The sequence below is a fragment of the Rhipicephalus microplus genome, chromosome 7, assembly GCF_043290135.1.
Source record: "Rhipicephalus microplus isolate Deutch F79 chromosome 7, USDA_Rmic, whole genome shotgun sequence".
In the NCBI taxonomy this organism is placed as follows: domain Eukaryota; kingdom Metazoa; phylum Arthropoda; class Arachnida; order Ixodida; family Ixodidae; genus Rhipicephalus; species Rhipicephalus microplus.
The window spans coordinates 8,940,854-8,965,459 of record NC_134706.1 but is presented as its reverse complement, the minus strand read 5'-3'; the positions used below and the strand labels follow the sequence as shown (position 1 = coordinate 8,965,459).

General features: G+C 43.2%; 1 protein-coding gene across 2 annotated transcripts; it reads left to right on the top strand.

Moving 5' to 3' along the window:
* The first annotated feature begins 4,662 nt into the window (after positions 1 to 4,662).
* On the top strand, positions 4,663 to 21,741 carry LOC119179576 (uncharacterized). 2 transcript variants are annotated; one of them, XM_075868621.1, is made up of 5 exons: positions 4,663 to 4,798; positions 6,608 to 6,715; positions 8,602 to 9,087; positions 12,454 to 12,567; positions 21,488 to 21,741. In XM_075868621.1, exons 3-5 carry the CDS (start codon positions 8,610 to 8,612, stop codon positions 21,613 to 21,615), a joined length of 720 nt encoding a protein of 239 aa, XP_075724736.1. In that variant the 5' UTR covers positions 4,663 to 4,798; positions 6,608 to 6,715; positions 8,602 to 8,609; the 3' UTR covers positions 21,616 to 21,741. The 2 variants fall into 2 exon arrangements, with proteins under 2 accessions (XP_075724736.1, XP_037286581.2); XM_037430684.2 differs by lacking the exon at positions 6,608 to 6,715.
* Positions 21,742 to 24,606: the final 2,865 nt, after the last annotated feature.

Here is a 24,606-nt window from a genome sequence, read left to right as displayed (position 1 = left end):
CCTAATCCAAACTCGACTGGTTTCCCGCGCTTTGCAAGCAAACGACTGGAAACACAAGGAACCTTTCCTTCTTCCGTGACTGGAAACGAGCCACGAGCAGAACGAGCGCCCGCCGGATGTTTCATCCATGACCTACTACACTCCTGACCTGCCCAGAGAGCACCTCTTCCAGCGCCCACGTTCTAGTTCATACCTTCTGCCGCTAGGGCCGTCACCTACGAGCGGCGTGGCGCTAGGCAGCACCTGTTCGCTGTCGTCTGCTTCAGCCATCGCTGTGGCAGTGCAAATCGTTCTTATTGTGCATGAATTGTGTATGAATGTGTAAAATATGGCAAATAAAGCGATATGATTCCTCGTCAGAGTTGGCTGCATTCGTGTGGACGTTTGAAGCAGAAATAGAACCGTAAAAAAAGCACACAAAGGGTCACAGTGGCAAGCAGACGGGAACTTTTCTACAAATGAAGGAAAATTTATTATGAAAATATTTCTTGAATGAAAACGTAGTCCAACGAGATAAAAAAACTATTGTTAGGCATTCATTGTTCACACTGAATCACGATGGTTCCAGACGATACGCATACACAAATTGCAGAAGATACGCAGAAACACAGTAGGTCGTGTGCAGAAACTTGCAGACGGCAGATAGCTGCAGTAGTCAGCTCTAATAGTGGCCGCGTGCAGTTTTTTTTTTTTAGATGAGCTGACACCTCAAATGTAAGTATGGTGTATTGCTGCGTGCCATATTGCAAATCGGAACAAGGCAAACAAAGTAAAGTAAGTTTTCACGAGTTTCCTGCCACAGACATACGGGAAGAATGGATCGAGGCAATTGGAAGAAAAGGTGAGTCTTGTGTTTTTGAGAGTCGTTTCAATTCAGAACGAGTTGCAAGCTAGCAAGAAGCACCAGGGTGCTTTAGTAAACTTTATTTCCGTGTGTTATGCTAATTCACTGAGCTAAAAAACATGAAAGCTTTTTTAAAGTACCGCGGCTAATATGGCAGGCTCCACAAATAGTGCCAAGAAATTTAAATATAGCACACAAGAAAAAAGTAAATATACGAAATCTGTAAATTATGTAAAAATGCGTAGCGGTGGGTTGCGAGGGGTTCGAGCACCCTTCCCGAAGGCTGCCTCAACAAATGCCGCCGAAATCCATAAAAAAATTAATGATATGAAATATTTACGTGCTGCCTCCACAGTTTGTCTCTCTGTGTGTGTGTGTGTGTGTGTGTGTGTGTGTGTGTGTGTGTGTGTGTGTGTTAGCGATGGACAACTCTTGAACACTGGGTGTCACTGAAGTTAGCGACCGAATTTGGTCAAATGTATTTCTCATCTCAAACCTCTATCTTCCCATACAGCTTTGTTCGTTTCTGTATAAGCTTACTTAAGGTAATTAGAAACGTTACGCCGGTAACGAAATGTGGCGATTAACTGTTCACTCTATATAGGGCTGGCAGGCGGTCGGGTATAATGACATAATTGAAGTCCTTCGTGCAATGAGCCCATCGGCTCTGTGAGGGTTAAGAGACCCAGCCGGTGAAACCGAAATGAGGAACCTGGAATAATCAGCGACAGATACTCTATTTATGTGCGTGCTGCATCTGAGATTACATCATGCATGACAAAGATTCGTTTTGGAGAATGCAAAAGAACAAAAACCACTGAAGTCATCGTCGTCAACGGCGGAGTCATTGTACAGGTTAGAGGTTTGCGCTCTAAACCAAGACCAAGGCGCTCAAGTGCGCCTCGGTTTCGGCTCTGTCGTATTGGGTCGCGCTTCGTTACTGAGCAGCCATTAGGAAATTCAGCTTTGTTATGAAACCTTGTATAGCCAATGAGCTCTTCGAATAAAGGGCTTCAAGTATGCCACTGGACTCGACCACGTACCATCACTAAACATCAATCGACGAATGTAGTCATCTAAAAAGACATTTACAAAGGCTGCGAGAAAATATGAAAATGCACTAAATGGGTATACAGGTACTTCCCCAGAATAAAATCGTGGCTATGCTTTTTCTTAACCTCCCCATTTGGCTTGTTACATTTTGGAAAAATTAATTACAAAAAAGGTGTTATGGACTGTTATTTTGCAATCTTGCTAGCCATGCGTATACGCCTTTACCTTTGATGAAGGTTCAGGAAAGCATCGCTGGGAGCCCAGCGACCGGTCGAAGGTATGCAGCCTGCATTTTACCGCTGAAGATTACAGAACAGTGACGAAAAGGAAGATGTTGAAGCCCACAGCCGTGCCTTCCTTATTTCCCGCTTCTCCTGATCCACGTGGGCAAGATCCAATGCCGCGGAAAAAGCGGCTAAAACGAACGCAGGGGGAAACAACGCTGGCACCCATACAAGTAAAAATACTGTAAGTAAAACTTGAAGTCTAACACAACAACGGATAAGAATAATGTTAGCAGTATTCCCTTATGCGTTTAGCGGGACAATATATCTGTCATGCTTCGCTATTTTTTCGGCTTAACAGGGGAACGTCCAACGCAGATTCTTCTCAAGAAGAGCGAGCATCAGCGGAGCCTGGGGAAGTATATAGTTCTGAAAACCCAATTGAAACTGCACAAGAGGCCGAGTGGTTGCATTTTCCATCAAGTCAGGACAACATGGAGGACTGTAGTTCAGTTATACAAGGGGAACACCAGAAGAGGCCAGTGCGGCGCTCCATGACGTCGCAAACGTCGATCGGTTTGAAGAAGATGCGCTCCCTGGTCGCGGCAACTAAGACGTTGCGGCGGAAGTGCAGCAGGCTGAAAGAAATGAACAGTAATTTGCATTCACAGCTAGAGAAGCTAAAGAAAGATTTTTTCGAGATGAAAGCCCTCGCCGAGGCGAATGGCGCTCTAACGCTGCAGGTACGCAGTTACGTCAGTGGACGAATGTTATATTAATCCTTTTATATTCGCACTTAATTTTAAATGACTCTGAACATAATAACAATTTAGGAGTAAGTCAATTCTATCAACATCACCCGTACTACGAGAGGACGTCCGGTGAGCGAAGGAATTCTCGAAACTATAAGAGATTGTAAAGGTGGCGATGCTACCCTTAAGTTCTCGCGCATCGGCTAGCAGTGACGTCATACTTTGACGGCCTCAGGTAATGTCTAAGACTGCTGTGTTAGTAGATGCAAGGTCTGAAGTAGCAAGTTTCAAAGAAATGTTCTCAGCCAATGCGGCCAAGTACACAAGGAGCGACGCAACATAAAGCGACGTGCACGTGTCGAAGATTGTTCGCCAAACTCAGAACATTAAACCTAGTCTTAATTTTTTCTGTTCTAATAGTCGTATGATCGGAACAGGAACGATAGAGAATTATCAGGTACTCATTTATCAGTCTATTAACTTAGTGTCCCTATACTTTTTTGTAAGAAACGTCAGAAAGGGGAGGATGGAAGCTTGCAGTAAAAAACCTGTGAACAGGGGTTGTTCCCATTCTTTAATCGCTGTTTACACACACACAAACACTGAAAATAATCATGAACCAACTCGCTTAATCAGTAGTTTTAGCAAAGTTGTTTCATGGTTGCTATTTTTATTTTTAGAATTTGAACTTGATATTTTTGTAATTGTTGCTTAGATAACATTGCTAACTGTTTGCCAGTGCTGTCGTGCTAAAGGCGTCTGTGGGCCTATGTCAAGCTGCCTCTTTCGAAGAGCAGCTTTTACCTGCCGCTGTCCTTCATCAAACTATTGATGAAAAATAAAACATTATTATTATTATTATTATTATTATTATTATTATTATTATTATTATTATTATTATTATTATTATTATTATTATTATTATTATTATTATTATTATTATTATTATTATTATTAACTATGCTCGACAAGATGATGATAATGATGACGATAAAAACTTTATTGGGGTCGCAATGTGTTGCCCTCGATAGGCACATCACTGCCTTTACCATATCGTCTCATCGCACGGACATATAAAATCATAGAAACGCGCATCGGCCAGCGCTCCCCGTTCCAGCAGACAAACTCCCGTAGCGAAATTTGACGCACAATTTTTGTTGTGTAGGTCACAGTAAGAGTTAAAGCTTCAATTCCTGTGTCTCTCCTTGATATGCGTCCGTGGGCGTATGTGCATTATTCTCTTCTATCAATTGACTACAAGTGTAACACCTGTCCAGGGCGAGTGTCCAAGGTAAGTGCTCAACAGGGGCACTGCGTTTCACCTGACGCGTCCTAAACAACCTAAAATCAGTTTGATATTCTATTACCAATGAGTACATTATTAGTCAAAAGCTTTATGAATACTAAATTGAAGTTTTTTTAGGCTGGAATGGCAAAAACAACCATGCAGCAAGACATTTCTACGCAAATATACAGCTTTAGAAGTCAATCAACCAGTATAGCCTAACTACTAAAATGTAACACATAGCACACGTTAGCCTTTTCAGCAAAAAACAATCACACGTATAGGCAGTTTGTCACAGAAGCAGACGCATGGTATCAGTCCGTCGCCCTCCTGCCGGCCGCACAGTAGCAGACGAACAGGTTATAGGTAGCGCCACCTACGGCGAGCGATTGAACGAGAGCGGGGACACGCGCTCCCATAGGAACCCCGCTATCTGAACAGGTCAGGAGTGTAGTAGGTCATGGTTTCATCTAGGGACCTTAGCCGGATGTGGCCTCTGGTGCCCTCTGGTGTGGCATGCTGGCAGCATGGTCGGCGTGTTTTGTAGCTGGAGCGCAGAACATGGCTGGAGGCTGGGTTTTTGGAGTGCAAGCGCAGTGACTGCTGACCCAGGAATCCCGCAGACTGAAGCCATCGTTTCGTGCGTGTTTCATACCTTGCTAAGCGCGTTCTCTTATTCGTGAACTTCGTTATGCACTGTGCACGCAAGACGAACCGTTGTTAGTGATAGAACTTTCGTTATGTAGCGTTTCCAATTGTTTTCCGTTATCGCATACCGGGTCATTCAACATGTGCGTGCCCCGAAGGCTGTGGTGTACCATTCAACGGCTGAGCCTGCGTATAACTGACAGGCTGTAGTATTGCATACCTTAATACTGTCTACCACTTGACTTCGATAAGCGTGCTGCTTGTTCAGGCAGCCCTACTTACACTGTTTTGCCATGTGCCTTCGATACCTTCTGACACTCGGCGTTTCAGTGCCGTGCGCATGAAGGCAGCCTTGTATTCGCTTTTAAGGATGGTGCATGATGTTAGCTCATTAATTTACCGTGCCATCATTTTTTTTTTTTGCGCTATGCAAACTAACTAGTTCTGGGCATGTCGAAATTCACCCATTAGCCCCGCTAGCCGACGATGTATCGCGTATTCGTGTTGACCGTTCCGATGCCTGCATGCCTAAATACTGTTGGGGAAAACTAGGGCCAACTTTGTGACCAGCGACTTCTTGTCTTCGAGTTACGAAGGGGACGAGGCCCCCTTTAGAAACTTTGGCTCTAGTCCTAATCTGCACTCATTTGTCCACTGTGCATCCCACAACACTGCAGTTGCACAGCAGCGCACTATTGTAAGGACACCGAATGAATTAACGAGCAGATTTGTTACTTTCACTTAGGTTCATAATTCAGAGTAAAACACGCGTTATGTAGAGAGAAAGAGAGAGCTCTTTATGAAAGGCAGAGAATTTAGCTGACGTGTATATATCGCTATCTTGCTACTGTGCGTGGGGAAGGGGATTGTGGACTAAAAGAAATAAATATACCGACAGTCTTTAGTTTCTTGGGCGGGGACGTGTGCTGTCAGAATGACTTATTCAAGGTGCCACTGCAGTTTGTCGAGCTGTCTGATATTATCTGAAATGTGAATAAAAGTTTTATTGCAGACTTCTTTTGCATGAAGCAGGTTAAAGGGCTCAAGACACAGTCAACTGATAAAGTTTTTTGGTTTAACAGATGCATTCAGTGTTCATAGAGTGCATGCTCATCGGCATAGGTTCAGCACTCAAACAAAATATGTTCTACAGTTTCGATGGAGCCACAGTTATTGCACTATGGACTTTCTGCTTGACAGAAGCGTTATCTTAAGTTGTTTCCATAAGCACTGTTCCGTCCGAGACGATGCTAGAGAGTTTCCAGATGTCGAGGTATTCTGAATGGGAGCCTAGTTCCCAGATGTGGCTGGATAGAGTGGAGGGAAGCATAATGACGCATCTGGAGGTACCAGAGCCTCTTCTTTTCGAAAGTAAGCCCTTTTAGTCAGCTGGAAAGCATCTGATTTAGTGAAATAGGTTCGCTTGAAATTTTCATTTTGAAGTCGCTTGCGTGCCGCTTCATTCGCTTTTTCATTGGCCAGAATACTGCAATAAGCCGGTATCTATTGAAATGTGATAATGGGACCTGCAGTAATAGCCAACTTGTGTAAGTACTGTTCAACCTCTCAAAGCAAACTAATTATCACCTGATTTGATTTCATTCGATATGTGTCATTCATATGAGGTATGAAACTACTCAAGAAACGTTGACTTGGACATACAGCAGAAAGGCTTCGATCAGTGGTGTCCCCTTACCAATATACCTCTCCAGTACAGTGGTGTAGCCAGGGGGTGGCACAAAAGATCAGTGCCCCCCCCCCCCCCCCCTCACTCCAAATTTTTTTCTTCATGGCCATACAGAGCGCAACATGCCACTCGACCACATCTGCCTGTCTGGCCCCCACTTGAGATCAAGATAGTACAGGAGGAAGGCAACAGGTTCATATGTGAAGTGCTATGAAACTCAAGGTACCTTTAGCTTAACAATGTGTCATTTGTAACTTGAGCTTTATACGTCACTCAATGATGATATGGAAGTCCTTGTCAACCTGCCTGATGTGTAGGAAGTCTTCATTTTACTGATAGCATCACTAACAGTCCGCAGATTAAACAAATCATGAGAGAATCCTGTATCTGTGAGCATATTTGCAGACTTCAAGAGTTCTCACGTAGGAGCGTCATCGTCTACTGGTTGGGTTTCGATTGTCAAGACCGCAATAGTGACTTTAAAGGACCCCTGACGGCGAGATATCTGTTTGCAACATTTGTACCGTAATTGAAGCTTTGCGTTTACTAATCCCGAAACTGAATCTTCTGAGTTGTATCATATATAATAAAGCATATGCATTTATAGTGGTTTTGGGGCGTTAAACCCCACATATCAATCAACCATGCATATGCATTGCTAAATGTTGCCAGTTTTAGTGTTTTTTCAGAACACCCGCTTAAAATAATAAAAATCTAGGTTGGAGAGTGCCTAAATCACATGTGCTCAGGCTTTGGCGACATTGAGAGTGCAGTTTTCAAATCGGAACCCGAACTGTAATTATGTGGATGCTTCGGTGTTACATAACTCTTTTAAGCATTCACTGTAATGTCAAAGACATGTCCTGTCAGAAAAAAAAAACATTCTTGGTGTAAGCAGCTAGAACATCTTCAGAGCAGCCCGATTAGAGCGAGCGAGGTGAGGAACAATAGCTCTTGTTGAATGCTTTTTGTGCCGTCTCGACCGACGTCATACGGGTAGCCATGTTGCGAGGTGCTGCCAACTCGGATGAGCACTCGCGCTTAATTCACTACCGAATTCAAATACCTCGTGGGCAACACCTAACACTAAGACCTGGTCGGAAGTGCCCATGTGTACAGTGACTCAAACAACACGAACATTTTGACATTTCAGTTTGGGGTCGGGGGTCCTCTAGGAATTGCAGTGCTCGCTTCTCCTTGCCAGCTTTAGCTATTCCTACCCTTTTCTCCAACCCCCACTTCATTTTAATTTTGTCGTTAAATCGATTTCCTGACAAGACCTTCATCCCCTGTATGTAATTATTTTTCCTGTACACTTTCTCTGGTTTAGAAAGTGCCTCTCGAGTTACTTCAGGGTGGGACGGCCCTCACACCAGCCATCGCTTTATGTGGGCATGTCAGGTCAACCATCGCAAGACCGGTGTCTGAAGTAATTTTCTTTTGCACCTGAAGTGGTTGTCACACAGACTTCAGATGACAAGGACATTCGACAGCAGTGTGCTTGATTAATGGTGCAAACTTGAGAAATGACCAAAATGAATGTTATGAAGAATAGCCTTATAATAGTCCAAGAGGGAAAAAAATCGTATGCAAGAACAATATTTTTGCTTACTAATCATGAAAGCTGGCCTTTCAGCCTTTGAAAAAGAGAATCATCTTCAAGAATAATATTTTTGTTTCCAATCGTGGACGGCTGACCTTTCAGCTTCTGTATGTCTTGTTTTCTTTGAATATAAAGCATGCTTGCCTTTCTGCACATGGCCTTCCCCCATCTTACTGAGAAAGGGGGGGGGGGGTATAAAAGAAATGTGATATGGGAAAACAAGGTGTGCGGAATAATAGCAACTGCATCCACGAAAAAGTAAAGGATGGAAAATGTTTGTAATAATGCAAATCTCACCTAGTTGTTGCATATGCATCTCTAAAGATGAGACGTGCGAACATGTACAGAAAAGACGTCATTTGTTTTGACTTCTCTGTTATGTCTGTGTTTGCATGTCCTGTCGTTTAGCAATAGAAAATGTTTATTTGAACATTATGTGCTCTGAGTAACTGGTCTTACTGGAAGTGTCAATTTAATTTTTTTTCTCCCCTTCATTTCTTTTCAGACCAGGACATGAAGATGAAACCACTAGTCTCGTCTTCACCTCTCGCTAATGAACAAGAAGGCCAGGCTCCAGTCATTCAGTGCGGGGTCACAAGCACGCCCGTCGACACCTGCACCAAGTCAGCCGTCACGTGTGCTACTCTGTGGAATGGACAAGCGAACACCGCCTGTGAAGATAGCGCAATGCAAGTTGATAACTCTGAGCTTATGCAGAATGGCCAAGTCGGCACTTGCCCCGAGAATGGTGTCGAACGACTTGGCGCAAATGAAGTCGACGTGAGCAGCGGACAAGGCACAGGCCCAACAGTTAGCCCCGAGAATGGTGTCGAACGACTTAACGCAAATGAACCCGATGTGACCAGCGTACAAGGCACACGCCCAGCAGACAACGCAGTGGCTGTGGGCACTGGAGAAGATCGGCAGAGAGACAAAGAGCATGTTGACTCTGAATACGCCGATGGAGGACTACCCTGCGACGAGGACGAAGGTGCTTGATAGTAACAAAGATAGCTTGAGAACAGCTTCAAGCAGAAGCTTCTCGATGCTGTACTTCTTGCATTGGCTCCTCTGTAGCTGTTTGCAGGGTAAAGCTTGTCAGAGGTAGAAACATTATGTTGAGAGCCAGGAAATAATGCTAGTTTGATTTGGCAGGATGTTGGGCTGCTTGTTGATGTCACATAAAGAGCGGGAGAAGTTAAATAAGCTTAAGGTTGAGATAGGGCGTAGCAGGTGGCTATGCACAGGCATAATAAGTGGCCCGAACACCGACTGCACTACAGTCCTGATAGACAAGATTTCAAAGCATTGATTGCTGTTGGAACAAATGCACTGTTGAGTACAGTCATCTAAGAGCTGTAAGCTTCAGGCACAGCTTCCAAATTTTTGCTAGCCACTTTGTTGCATGATGTACTGGCAATGCCTTTAGTTCGCAGTTGGGCAATTTAATGTTTTCGGATTTTCTGAAGATATCGGACAAAACTTCTTGACTTCTCTTTTCATGTCTTGTGTCACAACTGCTCAGCCATTTCGCTCATTTCGCTCAATTTGTGCTCATTTCGCCTTGCATGGGGACTGAATTACAAATAGATGGCTGCAATTTTCAGGATAAGGTGAATGTGTCTTTGGAAGTGTCATACATTAAATTCTATTGATTGTTACTGGTACATGGGTGTTTTCAAGGTGTTTTGATGATGTGGAGGTTTCTCAATAATTTTTTCTTGGGAAAGGTTTACTTTGCAAAGCTTGTTGGAGACGTTACTTACTGTGGAGCCTTGGCTGCATAGCTATGTCAACTGTTAGGGCATTGATGAGTTTTGCTCGTCCAACCACTCTGTGAGGTACAGTGTCATGAAAGAAAAAAGTTTGTTGGAATTCTGTGTTTATAGTAACGATTCGCAGAGTGTTATTGTGTGTGCTCATACCTCAATCGGCTGTGTTGTAATCAGCTTCTTTTGCATAAACTATAAAATAACTGTACACAGCAAAAAAACCACAAAGCATATCAGATTATCTTTTTGCTTGCTTGAAGGGAATTCATTGTGTTGCATGCAGTAGTAAGAGTATTACATGGAGGCCGCTACATTGGCCTGTTAGTATGCTGTTGATGCAAGTAGCATTGTTCCTAAGATGCAAATTGGAGTGTGTGACCGGAGCATCTTTCGCTTGTGTTTCTATTTTGTTGTTGTTGCCGTTCAAGTCCTTCATGCAAAGCTTTACCCGTGCCAGCAGTAGCACTGTTGGCTGGCATACAATATTCAACAGTTAGTGCTTGGTTTTAGTTGTAGAAATCGAGGTTCATGACTGTCACATGTTTCGCTTATCCTCCATAGCGTGGGAGTTGAACTCTACTCGTGGAGGTCAACCAATTTCACTCCTCGCTTAATTGGTGCGTTCAGTGTACTCCACAAAAATATCGTAATAAGCAGCACTGCTATTTTAAAGTTGGAAGAGAATGTTTATAGGACAAGCACACGTGTAACTAGCATGTAGGTGCATCTATGCATCAAGTGGACAACATACATTTTTAAAATAATGGCAACAGGGCAAGTATTAAAAAAGAAAGTATGCTGGTGTGCACGAATGCAGCTATTGTGGCGTTTGCTGTCATGGAAGAAAGTGTGTCCCATTCGTAGCAGTGTTTTTTTTTTTTTTGTAGGACCCTCTCACTCTTTAAAAGGTGTTTGGACTATGAGTTGTAGCTCGTCATTTCTGCTTGGCATTCTTAGCAATTTGTGAATGTGAAACAGGAGGTTAGGACTTTTGCTGTGCATTTTTCACTGTGCATGTTAACGTACGAATGGTATGTTCTTGCAAGAGTACCTGCACTTCACAGCACTTATATTACTTGCGGTAGTGGTGGAATCCAGTCTTGTTTGGTTATATCAAAGAAAATAGCAGTTAAAAATGGAGTACATCAGAGTTCCAAATTTTTAGAATTTATTGTGAGAAATTCATTTCTCCACGCAAGTGTTAGTGTTAGCAGATGGCTTGAGGGATAAGAAAATTTGTTAAAACTTGAGGGTACAGTGTGACTGCAAGATTTAATTGGTTAAACAGTCCTAAACTCATGAGAAAAATATTCAAAGAAGAATAAAATTTTAATGGCAAGTTTGGCTGGAGTATGGCCCAAGCACTTTCTGAAGCAACCATACTCGCGCATTGTTCACTTCGTTGTCTGTGCTTTGGAATTTTCTTTCGCCCAGTCCTCATAGTGTTTGTAAATTTTTATGGAGGCTTCTGGGAAAGAATAAGTTTGACATTGATGCAACAAAATGTCTTTGTAGCTAGGTCTAAATTCTACTTAAGAGGGACACTACACTATGAAAATGATTTTTTTTTTTTCACATTCTTATTCATCTAGATAACACTAAGATTTTTTTGTGTGCACTGAATTCAGATATGCATGGATTTCTCTAGTTCTAAGCCTGTTTGAACAAAAGTTGTAGTATGCTGAACATTCATGATTGAAATTCCAGCCTAACATGAACTCAGTTGTCAACTTTTAAATTATCACATGTTTTGTACATGTGTTCTTACAAAGTAGATTTTTGTTCTATTGAACTCTGTCCTCATTCGAAATTATTCCGATATGCTAAATGGCATTTCAACTTTTTAAAGTGGTGGAAAATGTTCCCAAAATGTGCATAGAAAGTTTTACATTCTAAAAACTACATGACGTAATATAAAAATAATCGCATAGTTCAAATCGACTCATAAATATACATTAGCTCGACAGTTTTCGTAAAGATCAATCAAGGATTTTAAAAAGTTTTTAACAGCAGTGACTTCATTTAGTCGGTTCCAAGCAGTGGGGGATCCAAAGGGGGGGGAGTGAAGAGGGGGTGGCTGTGTCAGCAATCTCTTCCTCTCTTCAGTGCCTGCCTGTCATTCAGGCAGGCACTGTCACTTATTATGACAAACGAGTTGGCCCACTGTGAGCACAGATTAACAGTTTTTGTGCTGCGATGTGATTCTTGTGATAATAACTACTGAAACAAGTCAAAACCAATCCACTCCACACTGAAACTTCAGCACACACACATGAGGACGCGGACAAAAGGTTCGTCTGTGTCCTCGTGTGTGTGTGCTCAAGTTCCAGGGTGTAGCAAAACCAACTAACTCGCCCTTTCGTATTATTGCACCCCTCTCCGGTTTTCCAAGTCGTTCTTGAAAATTATCGAATGCTCAGTGCATCGTAGTGTACTGGGAATCTTGCAATGATGTCTTACTCCAGTAGCGCCATCAACACTGGGCTGTTGCAGTTGAGAGGATTGGCATCTACTTTTGTGCAACGCTGTCTGCCCTCTCGCAGTTGAGCCAAAATGTTTCATTGCCGCTCTTTTCCTTCTCGCAGATCTAGATGAGCAGCTTGAGGCAGCTTACGGTGCTGGCGTTACAGTGGACTCCGTTGAGGATAACCCTTCTCCTGAAGACTGGGAGACTGAAATAGTCCCACCTTTCTTTATAGGTGAGACATGCAATAACCTTTGCAAGCTTTCAACAGAACACTGTCAAGGTTTACTTCACGAGGTCCACGGGCATTCACTGGATGGCTTAAAGAAACTTAAGGTGTGAGGCTTAGTGACACAAAAAATAATAATTAAAAAACAATTATTATTAGTCTGCATCATAAATCTTTTTAGGCACATGTGAGCATTAAAAAGCAAGTCATTGTTAACTTTTTGTAATTAAAAATTTCATTAATAATATGCCTTGTACGAACACTCCTAGCTCAAATTGCACTTATTTAAAAAAATTGATTTTTTTTAAGGACATGAACAAAGATTTAGCCTGTGCAATGAGCGAAAACAAATTAGATCAGGTAAATATTAGAAACATAGTAATTATTTACCAAAAAAGTATGCACTATCACTAGGGCCACCTTCATATAACAGGCAGCCATATTAAATCCTGTGGCATGATTTTGCTCATTAAGGTTTATTGCATGCCTACTAAAATAATGTGTGCCAAGCTTTAATGAAAAATGTTAATTAGCAAGATAGTTACGACTATTCGCGTAAGGAAAATTACCAGAACTTAGTTACGAGCAAAGCAACACGAAAAATTTAAAACAGGTGGGTTGCTTACACAATATAATCAGGTGGGCTGAAATTTGTTGCTAGTTCCATAATGGACATTACTGCTACTTTGTGTCTTTGTTGAGTGACAACTCTAAATTTTCGTTTGTAGTAGCTTGTTTTGCAGCAATAGTGCCACAAAGGGATGCTTTGGCATTGTGGTGCTGATCATTTGTGAGGCACGTTTTTCCAGTGCAGAGGCTTTGCTTGATCTTAATTTGCTTAAAAGTATAAAATGTGCTTCTGTTTCCATTATTGAAATGAGACACATAGTCAAACAAGGCAAGTTTGATTGTTTACAGGCTTACTTACGTTTCCTTCAGCGTGAGCAATACATGCACCACCTTACGCATTCAGCTAGTGAGAAATTCATGACTTTTGTGATTAAAAATGTGTTGACAATGCTTTCAGAGCAATGCACCCACTTGCTGCGATGCTCTAGCAGTCTTGGCAGCGGACGGAGGCACGTTTGGGCTGTCGCTAAATAGAAGCGTCCAGCATGGTATTAACAGTGCTACGCTCTCTGTACAGTGCACGTGTTGGCATAACGCAGCAAGGTTTCTTGGTGCTCGCAACCCGCAATGCTAAACTCTGCGACCTTGAGCTGCTTGTGTTTCTGTAAAGCGGTGCGCGTTTGAACACGGTCGCGCGAACTGAAGCGGCAGCGATTGGCGGCCCAGCGCATTCAGGTAGTTGCTTTCTAAAAGCGTACAGTAGGCCTAAAGTGATGCTACGCCACAAGCGTGCTCGCGTGGGTAACGGGATGCTTACTGTTATAAGGCTATTCACCGGCGATAAGTCATACTGGCCCGTTTATCGGTGGTCACAACCTCGCCTTCGTTTATTACCTGATGATTAATTGCAATGTAATTACCGTAATTGGGCGGAAGTTGGAATAACTTATCGGCTAATCTCCGCACTTATAAACTTGACGGGAAAACCGTTCACGCCACATTGTGGCGTCTGCAAGTTCAGCGGTGCAGTAAAAGTTAGTGGCACGAAATGTTATAGCCGTACACAGTTAGTACACACTTACCGGTAGTCATAAGCTGAACACTACGGCTTAAGCGGTCTACAAATGCATTATTCTCTGTGAGGCTCGGTCGGGGATTCGTCGCAACTGCCTTTCAATCGTTAGTACGCTTAAAGTGGGTACGCACTAACGAGGTTTGGCTGTATCTTTTGAAAGAAATGGGGTAGGTGACAACATTATGCAGCAAAGTGATGGGTAATAAATTGTGCATATAACACATCCAATGCCAAGAAACAACATTTTAAGGAAATGATTCGCTTTTTCTACTTGACCTCATGCCTTAAAGGGCCAGTAAAGAGCGCTGAGGTCCTAAAATTTTTAAACAGAGATGTGTGTGCAGTTTTTCTTTGCGAACATGCTGCCACAAGAATTTTGCCAATACGTGCTATGTTAAGGACTTTACAGGGGTTAGAACATCGGTCTAAGCTGGTTTCAAATTTTCGTGCGGCCCCCCCCCCCCCCCCTCTTCCTTCCATGAAGGGGAAGGTGTAGCCCATCGTGGTGACTCCGCCCACTTCGGCAACGTGACACCACCACGTCAGCGATTAACGTCATCGGCGAACTTGATCAGTCGGAACGCACTTCCGCTTGCTGCGAAGCATGGTTATTTTTTTACCGTTTTCCGCGCCAGCCGAGCGTCAACCGTGTAAGCGTCAGGTGTCCAGTGTCAACCACAAACGATGAGGCCACGTACATTGCTGGATGGCCAGTTCGCTTCAGCCATGCAGCGCGCAGGGCCCCATTCTGAGGCACCTGGTGCCAATTCTTCTCCACTGCCCAGTCGCTCGATTTGCAGCCGACGACAGAGCAACGCTTTTTACCGGTAATGCTCATGTCAAGGGCAAAGTACGTTTGTATGTGCGCACAGGTGCTGTAGTTGAGTGAGGAGTGTACACTTGTACGCGACAACTGCGAGGCTGGTTCTTTCACCGCAGTGCCAAGAAACAAGGGGCAGTTTCATAGCTGTGGGTTGGCACAGGAACTGACGTTGACTTCACTACTGTTCTTTCACACCTGATTTAGACCAATCGGCGAGCTGCGTGCTACGTCACGTCGCCGAGTTGATGTCACTGCACGTGCAAGGGGGTCGGTCAAGCGTAGGAAAGATGCGCTGGAATTGTTTTTCGAAATAGAGGCTCTGCGCGGTGCGCAACGCTTTAATATTCAGAAAACGCGATCACTGCGGTCTAATCTACGAATTGTCGAGCTTGTATTGAGAATGTAGAAAAAAAAGTGGGAGCCTGTTTATTGGTCCTTCAAAATATGCAAAGATGTAAACATGGTACGGCCATGGGATATGGAGTTGTTAAATGGCAGAATGGTACTTCAATTGCAGTAGCTGCAGAACATGTCATCGAGCTTTACCTTACCTCTGTACTCAGAAATGCAACTTGACTTTAACTTGACTTGCCACCACCTAGAAGACTACACAAACGCGTTTCAGAAATCCGCTACTGAAAGGGTGCCTTTGCTGCGAGCTTCGCTCTTTCAAATGAGCTTGAAAATGAAATTTGGGTGTGAGCAGTCTCGAATCGGCCTTTGAAGCGAAAGCATAGCAGTGCGTAAGATATAGAGCCTACCTACACAGAGACAGCCTCGTGGAATAGCTATGAGAACTTCAATTTGCGTTCAAGACCTGTGATGCCACATTAGGAGACGCACGCTCTTTGCCGAGTGTGCTGTGGCTATCGTTGCGCAATAAAAGAAACTGTATGTAAGTGTACAGTGACATGAAATTCGCACCTTGGTCCCTGCAATTAGCTTCAGCAGCACGCCATAGCAACGACGAGTTGCTGGAACTAGCTGGGATGCCACATTCCATAATATGGTTTGTGGAAAGAAACAAAGAGTGATGCTGTCGTTTTTGCTATTTGAAATTCACTGCTTGGCTGAGTTGCTAGGGGCTGGATTTGACGTAGTGCCTACTTTTCAAATGCTGGGTTACCCTACATTTTGTGTTTGCATGACCTAAATGGCTATAACACAGCATTTGAAAGGTTTTTTGGCTAGGCTTAGTATGTGTTATTTATTTTTTTACAAAAAAAAAGGATGTTGTGTTGAAATTGGCATCGTAATCTTGTTGCATATGTGAAAGGAAATGGCTATCTTGCTCAGCTTAAAGTCACGCATAACCTTGAGGCTCACTTGACCAAGTCAAGTCGTGGCTTCAAGTTAAGGCATGTTTTTTATTATGGTGCTTATTTGCTTCAGTACAGTAACATCTCGTGACATGAGGCACTTGCTTACAATAGACATAAGAAAGAGAAAATAGACAACCACCTGTTCGTAGCTCAAAGCCTTAAGGATATACGCATGGATTTCTTAGAAAGAAGAGCTTATTAGTTGCCAAAAAATTTGTCTTGGTCCAGGATCGAAAATTTTTTCGGCAACTAAGAAGCTGTTCTTTCCGAGAAATCAGTATGGATTTCCTTGTGGCTTTGTGGTACAAATGGGTGACTGTCTTGTTTCCCTTTCTTAACCCTTCTGCCACTTCGCGGGTTTCGACAGAACTCATCTGCAGTACAAGAGACATTTGTAAATAGTTTCGCTGGTGTTCCTACATTCACCATGTCAATATTTGTATAGTGTTTTGTGAATGATCAATCAAAGCAACATGCTGAAAAAAAAAAATCGCGCATATTCAAGGAGTGAATGATGATGAGTGCGGCCAAGCATCTGTCCGTCTGTCTGTGTGTCTGTCTTTCTGTGCGTTTGTCCGTCTACTTGTCTGTGCTTCCATCCATCCATCCGTGCGTCCGTCTGTCTGTATGATACTATCGGATACGCCTGATGCAGGACAAGCGTAGACTAAGAGGAGCTTCGCCCTTAAAATAAGAATGCAAGGGAACACGCAGAGTGGCATGTCAGCACATGCGGTTGTAATGTTACATTTTCGGGCACAGCCATCCTAGGAAAGACCAGTAAAACTTCTTCGAGACTTGTTTGAGAAGTTTACCTTAAATGAAAAAACCGAGATCCTTGCTTAGTGAACCGACTGTCGTTTTACTATACCCCAAACTTGAAATTATGCACAACCACCTCTGATGTGCTAGTCAGTGTATTCGTTTATTTGCATGTGTGACGCAATCACATGAAACCTTTGCTATCAAGGGCAGTTATCAAGGGCACCTTTTTTAAGGTTTCTCGAAGTAAATTCTTTGCTGTTTTATAAGTGGGATGACCCAGACAAGCTCATTCACATTACTGTTGCTTCACACATGTCGTGCTGCACAATTTTTTTGAATACTACTTTGAGTACTGTGTTTGGAGTTACTGCACAAAGCAGTGCCTTCCTCTTTCCACACCATGAGCACGCTGGAAACTGCATAGTGTGACAAGGGGACAGTGTGCTGCGGAAAAGTTGACGACGTTGCCTAGTGTTGTGGCCTTGAGCATTTCTGGTTTCTTGAACTGTATTGATCACTACACTCAGGGACAAAAATTAATACACAAAAGAACAGGAATCGGAGAAACATTTGGACTGTTGAGTGTACATTTTAAGGTCATATTTCTTGAACTAAACAGTACGTTTGCGGCCAGACTCCCACTACGTCATGGATGCCATGTTTACTTTGAAGACAGGTGTGCAGGAAAGGTGGGGCTGTCCAGTGCTGCGGAATGGGCACAGTACTGGACATTTCAATTCCATTCTGGTGAATTCGGACTTGGCGCTAATTCCCCGGAATGAAAGAACTTAGCCCATTCCCACTGTGGAAATGGCTGGGCAGTTCAATTCCATTACTGCAATTCTTCAATGTAGCAAATGCATCTTGATTGTTTTTTTGAGTGAATGATAAACGCCCCCATAAAGCTTGTGCACTAGATGGATTAAGAACTGTAAAAAAGTATGCAAAACACATTACCAAGGCCGAGGGATAGTAGCTTGGTATCGTATCTCGTGCAGTTCTGCCGCTACATATAGTATTTGCATAGTGAGCATGTTTGAATGAATGTGATGTCTTAATAATGTTTAAGCTTAAATGTGGTAATGCCAAAATGACGAGATAGCGTATATTTATGCTGACAAAAGTAGCGTTCAAGAAGACTAAGCTGTTGTTGTCACACGTATGGAGCAGGCCTGACTATGGAGAAAACAAAGATTTACTAAAATTTTGCTAATGGGGTAAAAAGCCCTCTATATCTGCTGGTGTTAGTGGGAACAGTGCCCAAGCACTCGCGCACCTCATGCCTTTTCATTCAATATGAAACACTGAGCCACACGTGCTCGTCGGCACTCACGCTTTTCAAGAGCACCTCGCAATCGTGGGTGGGGGGAGAACTTTCTGTGTTCCCCAGTACGCAGGTATGCAATGTCTTCCTTGCCGCAAAGATTATTTACTTGTGCCAGGTAGTAAACTTCGCGTGAGATAATGATCAGGCAGTGCCTAAAGTATTCGCCACTTTCGTGTGGGGTATCAGTGGGAACCAACTTGCAGGGATGATTCGTTTCTCCCTCCAGTATCTGTGGGAATAATGCATTGTACACTAACTTATACCTCGGTTTTCTTTTACAAATTGGCAGATTGTTTCCACTTTTACACCACACCAACCCTTGGCTTTGGCTAACTAAAGATGGACCTAGAGAATGTGTTGTGCCTTTGACTTCGATATAACATGTGTTTACACCATGACTAATTTGAGTGTGGTATTACAGTACTAAGGGGGTAGCAGATTACGGTTCTCCCCAATGTCCTCTTTGTTTAGCGATGTGAACACGAATATATGCCGAGTTGTAGAAACCGAGCGAAGTTGAAAAAAAAAAAAAAAAAAAAAAGATCATGAAATGTTTCCACCCTGGAGCAGTAGGAGTGCGGAATGACCAGCTCTCAGCTCGAGATTCAGGAATGCCTGATCTGCAGGACTTGATCTCCCAACACCTCGTTTTGCGAATATGTTAGGTGATTAATCACTAGTTCTTTGGTCACCAGGCTTACGTCATAAAAAGTGCTTAAGCATCCTTGTGATTTTTAAATGCTGCAATAAAGGTCGTAAGCCAGACAAGGTGCAAAAACAAGCGTTATTTTCGTTTTATTCATGGAAATTCTGCCACGAAGTGTTATGAGCTAAATGGGCACTTCGCCATTTAGTCCTTAAAAGCAGAATTGTGAATGACAGTTTTTTAAATGGTTGCTTTATTAAAACATCGCTGCCTACCTATGTGATGCGCTTCCCAAACATGAGCTGCTCGAGCATGCACCGCTGGACGCAAGAGCCTGTGTGGTAGTACGTTATGGTAGTGCTTCTCTAGACGCCGACAGGCGCGGTGGTTGTTGCTTTCCACGCGATCCTTCCTCCAGCCTAGAACAGAGCAACCGTGGGTTTTCTTCACCGCGCATCGTCGCGTCAGGACTCGGGGAGGCACCGCTGTGGCCGTGGCTACGTGGGCTTTCCTGCTTTGGGCTGTTCTCTGAACAAATGATTTCAAAAGTTTTTTTACAGCTGAAGCGCAAAAAGATGTACAACAGACTAAGTGTCCCCTTAGTCCATTGTATACCTTTTTTCGCTTCAGTTGTAAAAAACGTGGAATACCTACTAGCCCGCTCCCACACCTTGTTTCAAAAGTTTATTCTCTCTCTCTATCTGTATGGAGGAGAAGCGCATACAGTTCATCGTGTACGACTGTGTGCTGCGCTGACCTACAGACCTTCGGCGACAGAGTTTAGGGCGATGGTGCCCATGTGTATAGACAGGGGGGACAGTACTACAAAACGTGGAGGGGGTAATTATGATGTGAGGGGGCGTGCAAGCTGGTATACGAAAGCTTGCAGTGAACGAAAGCATCGAGCCAGTGTTAATACGTACCGCAACTTCGAGAAGTGTTGTTTCGAATGTGCATCCGTGTCGACGACAGGGACATAGGGCAAAGAAGTGAAGGATAAGGAAACAGCAGGTGGTTGGGGCACCGCAGAAGTGAAAAAAACATCACAAGGTGTCAATTAAAGGAGCGGAGGGGAATGCTGTCGCAGTAGTTCCGCTCGACCGCGGTTAGGCGAAGAATAAAGACAAACTTTGGAGGAACACGACCGTTGTAAGGAGAGAGTTGTAGTAGGCACGTTGCTTATAGATGTACCGTGCTTGTAGTCAGCCAAGCCATTTTAAATATGCTGCTTCAATGTTGTATTCAAGGCGCTGATTTAATAATGGTTGAAGTTTGAAAAACATCATGTGCATGGAAACGTGCTTTATTTTTGAAAAAAAAATTTCAATTTTATGCTCATTTTGTTCCAGGCGAAATGTTCTTAATTTTATTGCATTTTATTCCTTCAAGCATTGTCCCCGCTTCATTCTGGGGTCGCGAAAATGTGGGATGATTCCAGAGTGACTTTGATTCCGGAGTGGCAACTCCACACACAGTGCTGATGGGAAGAAAATAAAGGCATTCTTGCAAAGTTAACAATAGCTGGATTTTACCTATGACTTCCTGCCGCTGTCTGAGTCAATTAATAAATAAGGCAGCATTTATTTCAGCTAAGAAAATGAGAAAATTATCAGTAGACTTAAGTAATATTTTTTGGCATAGTAGCAGGCATGCGCTTTAGTTTTGTAGCTTCCACGGCGTTGTCAACAAAGAAAGTTGTCACCGAGTGTAGTTATGTTTAGAATATGCCACTGTGGCTGGTGGCCAAATAAGCCAATGCCTGGTGAACCCACTTGCTACGTTATTGAGCCCACTCAAATCGTAGCTGGAATGATGTTATGATGTATAGAGCTAGTGACTTGTGATTGTTTGAGATATACAGTGTGAATTCCTTGCTGCCTGCTGTACGCTAATGTACTTGACTTGCGTGTTCACAGAATTCTCGATTGCACATCGTTAATGTTTTTTTAATGTGTGCAAAACATGTTGCTGGGCTGCCTAATGTATGAGCAACCTTTTCTCTGCTGCCTAAAACATTGAGAACTGACTAGGCTTTAAATTATAGAGTCTGTACGTAAAGTAACAAAACCAGGTCTGGCAAAACGAATTTATCGATTTGATCGTTAGTTGTGCATGGTACTTAAATTATTCAATGTAGATTCTTTGGGCGTGAATGCACCAATTACGACGAGATACTGACATCATAAAGGCTCCCTGAAATTCGGCTGTCCTGACCTATCAGGAAAACCATAAAAAAAAGACTTTTTTGTGTTCTCTTGTATTTGGGAAATAGAAAGAAGTTTGCCGGGCTCAGATTATGGCTGGTGCAACCCTTATATGAGCCCAGCAGACTTAAAACTGATTTAGTGCCTCACGTCAGCACACCTACATCTTATTGTGCCCATTTCTTGCTTTGCAGTGCCTCATAAGGCATACCTTTATGGGAAGAAAGTGTTTGTTCCCTCCGACCTCCACGCTCCTACAGTGCGTCGGAGGCCTCCACAGTTTCAAGCTGTCCACGGACAGTTCGACGACTGCGACACGTGAAGTGTTCCGATGGCACGCTTGGAGTTTTTCCTTGTTGGCCACAGTTGGAATGTGAAATATATGCGCAGATGTTTCATTGGCAAAAAATAAATAAAAAAATCACGAAGAGAATGATTTGTTGAAAAATGCTGACTGGTCTGTGTTGTGATTTTTGGATTTTAATTTTTTTAGTTCGTGACTGATGCGAAGCTATGTTTACATCATGAAAAAGTGCATTGTGGCTTTCTTTGCTTAATATAAACTTAATTTGCATTACCTTCCCAAAGCATCCTCAGGAATGGGAGTCCTTTGCTTTGTCTGTGATTTCAGTGCAAGCGATGCTGGGTAATGCATAGCAGAAAACACAGACTTGCCTTTGAGAGCTCCTGAGTTGTGTAAGAATGCCAGTGTTTTGTATAATGTGGGGCAGGTGTTGCCTGAATGTGCATGCTAGCCGCGGCACTGTCTGCTTGGCTGTTTTATTCAGTGAGGGTTTGCCTGTTAGTTCAGGAGGTGTTCACTTGTTGCTATGGTAGGGGTTAAAGAATTGGGTGGTATTGTGCTCAGTATATCACAGCTTAGTTCAAATGCCATCCAGTTTCAATGATGGGAAACCTATTTTCTTGATGAGAGCAACTGTTCGAGATAGCAACATGGTGTGGCGGTTGACCGTAAGCAGTAGTGAAATGCTTACAACCAGGTTTATGGTATTTTTCTGTGTCTTACTGGTTGTACCTGAGTCTCAACATAAAACCACAAGGCATTGTGCCTATTCGACAATTCTGGAGTTCTCTACCATCCATCTTGTTCAACCAGTGTGATGAGTTTTGGTTTGATGGGAAAGTGTGCACTGCTTTTTTCAAAGCCAAATAAAAACTGCTTGTGATTGAGTTTTTTTGTGCAGAGCTCACTTGATTCTTTGGTTTTGTTGCGGTTGAGAAAAAATTAGGGCACCCTAAAGCATCGCCTTTAGGTGTTCAACGCGATAGCGACATCCAGTTCCTAATGCGTATTTCAAACACTTAGTGCATGGAACCTTCCCGAATTCGCTATGCACCCACTATAGGTGGCCTTAAGAGAATAGGCGCAGTAGCGTGTGTGCCTTTTGTAGTGCGGTACTGCATTCGTTTACGGAGCCGATATGATAATCGCATATTCTGACGCGGTTGGCAATGGATGCTTGTACCACGCATTATTACTGAAATATTTCATGTGAAATTATGAAGCACGTATACAAGACACGTTTGTAAAGTATGCAACCTACTTTCACTGCATTTCCAAGCAGGGAAAGCTGTTTTCACAAGCAAAGGCGTGGCCGTGTGGTAGAACATCCGCTTGCCACGCAAACGACCTGGGTTCGATTCCCGCGCCCAAACATTCCTAATTCAGTCCCCACTCTGATCCAGGACTTTTATTTATTTTATTTGCATCGTTCCTGATTTTTCGGCCATGCATAAGATTATTTTTCGCTCACAACCAATGATGCCAGCGTCAAAGCAGACACCGATACCGTAATTTCTGCAAAACGAGCTCTTTAACGCTATCGGGTTAAAAAAAATGTACTTGCTGACGATTACAATACTCCCCAATACGAAATTTGAGCACAGCTCTGCATCTTCAGTTTGCGATATATTCAGCCTAGAAATTTTAGAGACATGAATGTACATACAGTTACACATTTTTCATTTCTACATACATATAATTTTTCTCCACTTGTTAAAGGGCCAGTGAACAAGCTCCCACTTTTTTTTTACACCTTTTAAAGAAACTCCGCAATTCGTAGAGTGGACCACAGTGATCACATTTTCCTAATATTACAGCGCCGCCCAGAGGCTCAATTTCCTAAAACGACTTCTGCGCTCATTTCCTACACCTGACCAATCCTTCCACACGCAGTGACACGAAGTCGCCGATCAGAGCCTCAATGTAGCACGCAGCCCTTCGATTAGTCTAAACCAGTCGTGACGAAGAGTGGTAAGGCAGTCCGAAAATTTGAAATTAACTGAAACCGATGTTGTGACCCCTTTAACTTCCTTATTATAGCACATATTCACAAAATGCTTGCAACAGCCTGCTCACAAAGCAACAGTGCACATATTTCACTTAACAAAAATTTTTGGACCTCGGGGCTGTTTACTGGTCCTTTCATAAAGCGAGCCCCGCCGTGGTGGTCTAGTGGCTAAGGTACTCGGCTGCTGACCCGCAGGTCGCAGGATTGAATCCCGGCTGCGGCGGCTGCATTTTCGATGGAGGCTGAAATGTTGTAGGCCCGTGTGCTCAGATTTGGGTGCACGTTAAGAACCCCAGGTGGTCGAAATTTCCGGAGCCCTCCACTACGGCGTCTCTCATCATATGGTGGTTTTGGGACGTTAAACCCCACATATCAATCAATTCATAAAGCGAGTGTTACGGTCTGATAAATGGGTGGACACAAGTGCAACCACATGATTTGTGTCAGTGACCAAATGAATCGAGAGTACTGTGGCGCTCGGTCTCTTGCAGCACTGTCTTCCTCCTCGGCCTTTTTTCATACTCTCCACGGTCACTTTCATTGTTCACCGTGTTTGTTGACGCAATCACGGGGAGGAAAAAAGTGTGCAGACGCTGAACAGGACATTAAGATCTGCCCACCAAGATCGTTGCAGCGCTTTGAGTAGATCAACATTATTTAGGAGTGTTGTTCAGCCATAGTTGGTGTTACGCCCAAAAGCCATTTATGTCTCGTAGCGTGCATAATCACAAGTATTGAAGGCATGTAGGCGGTGTTAAAGCAGTAATAACACGTTTTGGAGGCTCTCCAAACGGGGTAGTTTTTCAATGGTGTGGTGTGCACTGTTAATACTTTTCAGACACAGGAACCATACATATGAAATATTTTACTTATATTCTGTTTTCGGTCCCAGAAAGTGCGAGCCAATTCAACTGGAATCGATATTATCATGACAAGTCAACACAGTTTGCTGGGTTTGTGAAGTTTGTGTCCTTGAGGCAGCCTAAATCACAGAAGTCACT

What these genes read in the sequence shown, in the direction of transcription:
- LOC119179576 (XM_037430684.2), top strand. Translation starts at nt 8,610, where the DNA reads ATGAAGATGAAACCACTAGTCTCGTCTTCACCTCTCGCTAATGAACAA. An exon ending in ACCCTGCGACGAGGACGAAG is followed by an intron (nt 9,088 to 12,453) that starts GTGCTTGATAGT and finishes TCCTTCTCGCAG; the next exon opens with ATCTAGATGAGCAGCTTGAG. An exon ending in AGTCCCACCTTTCTTTATAG is followed by an intron (nt 12,568 to 21,487) that starts GTGAGACATGCA and finishes CTTGCTTTGCAG; the next exon opens with TGCCTCATAAGGCATACCTT.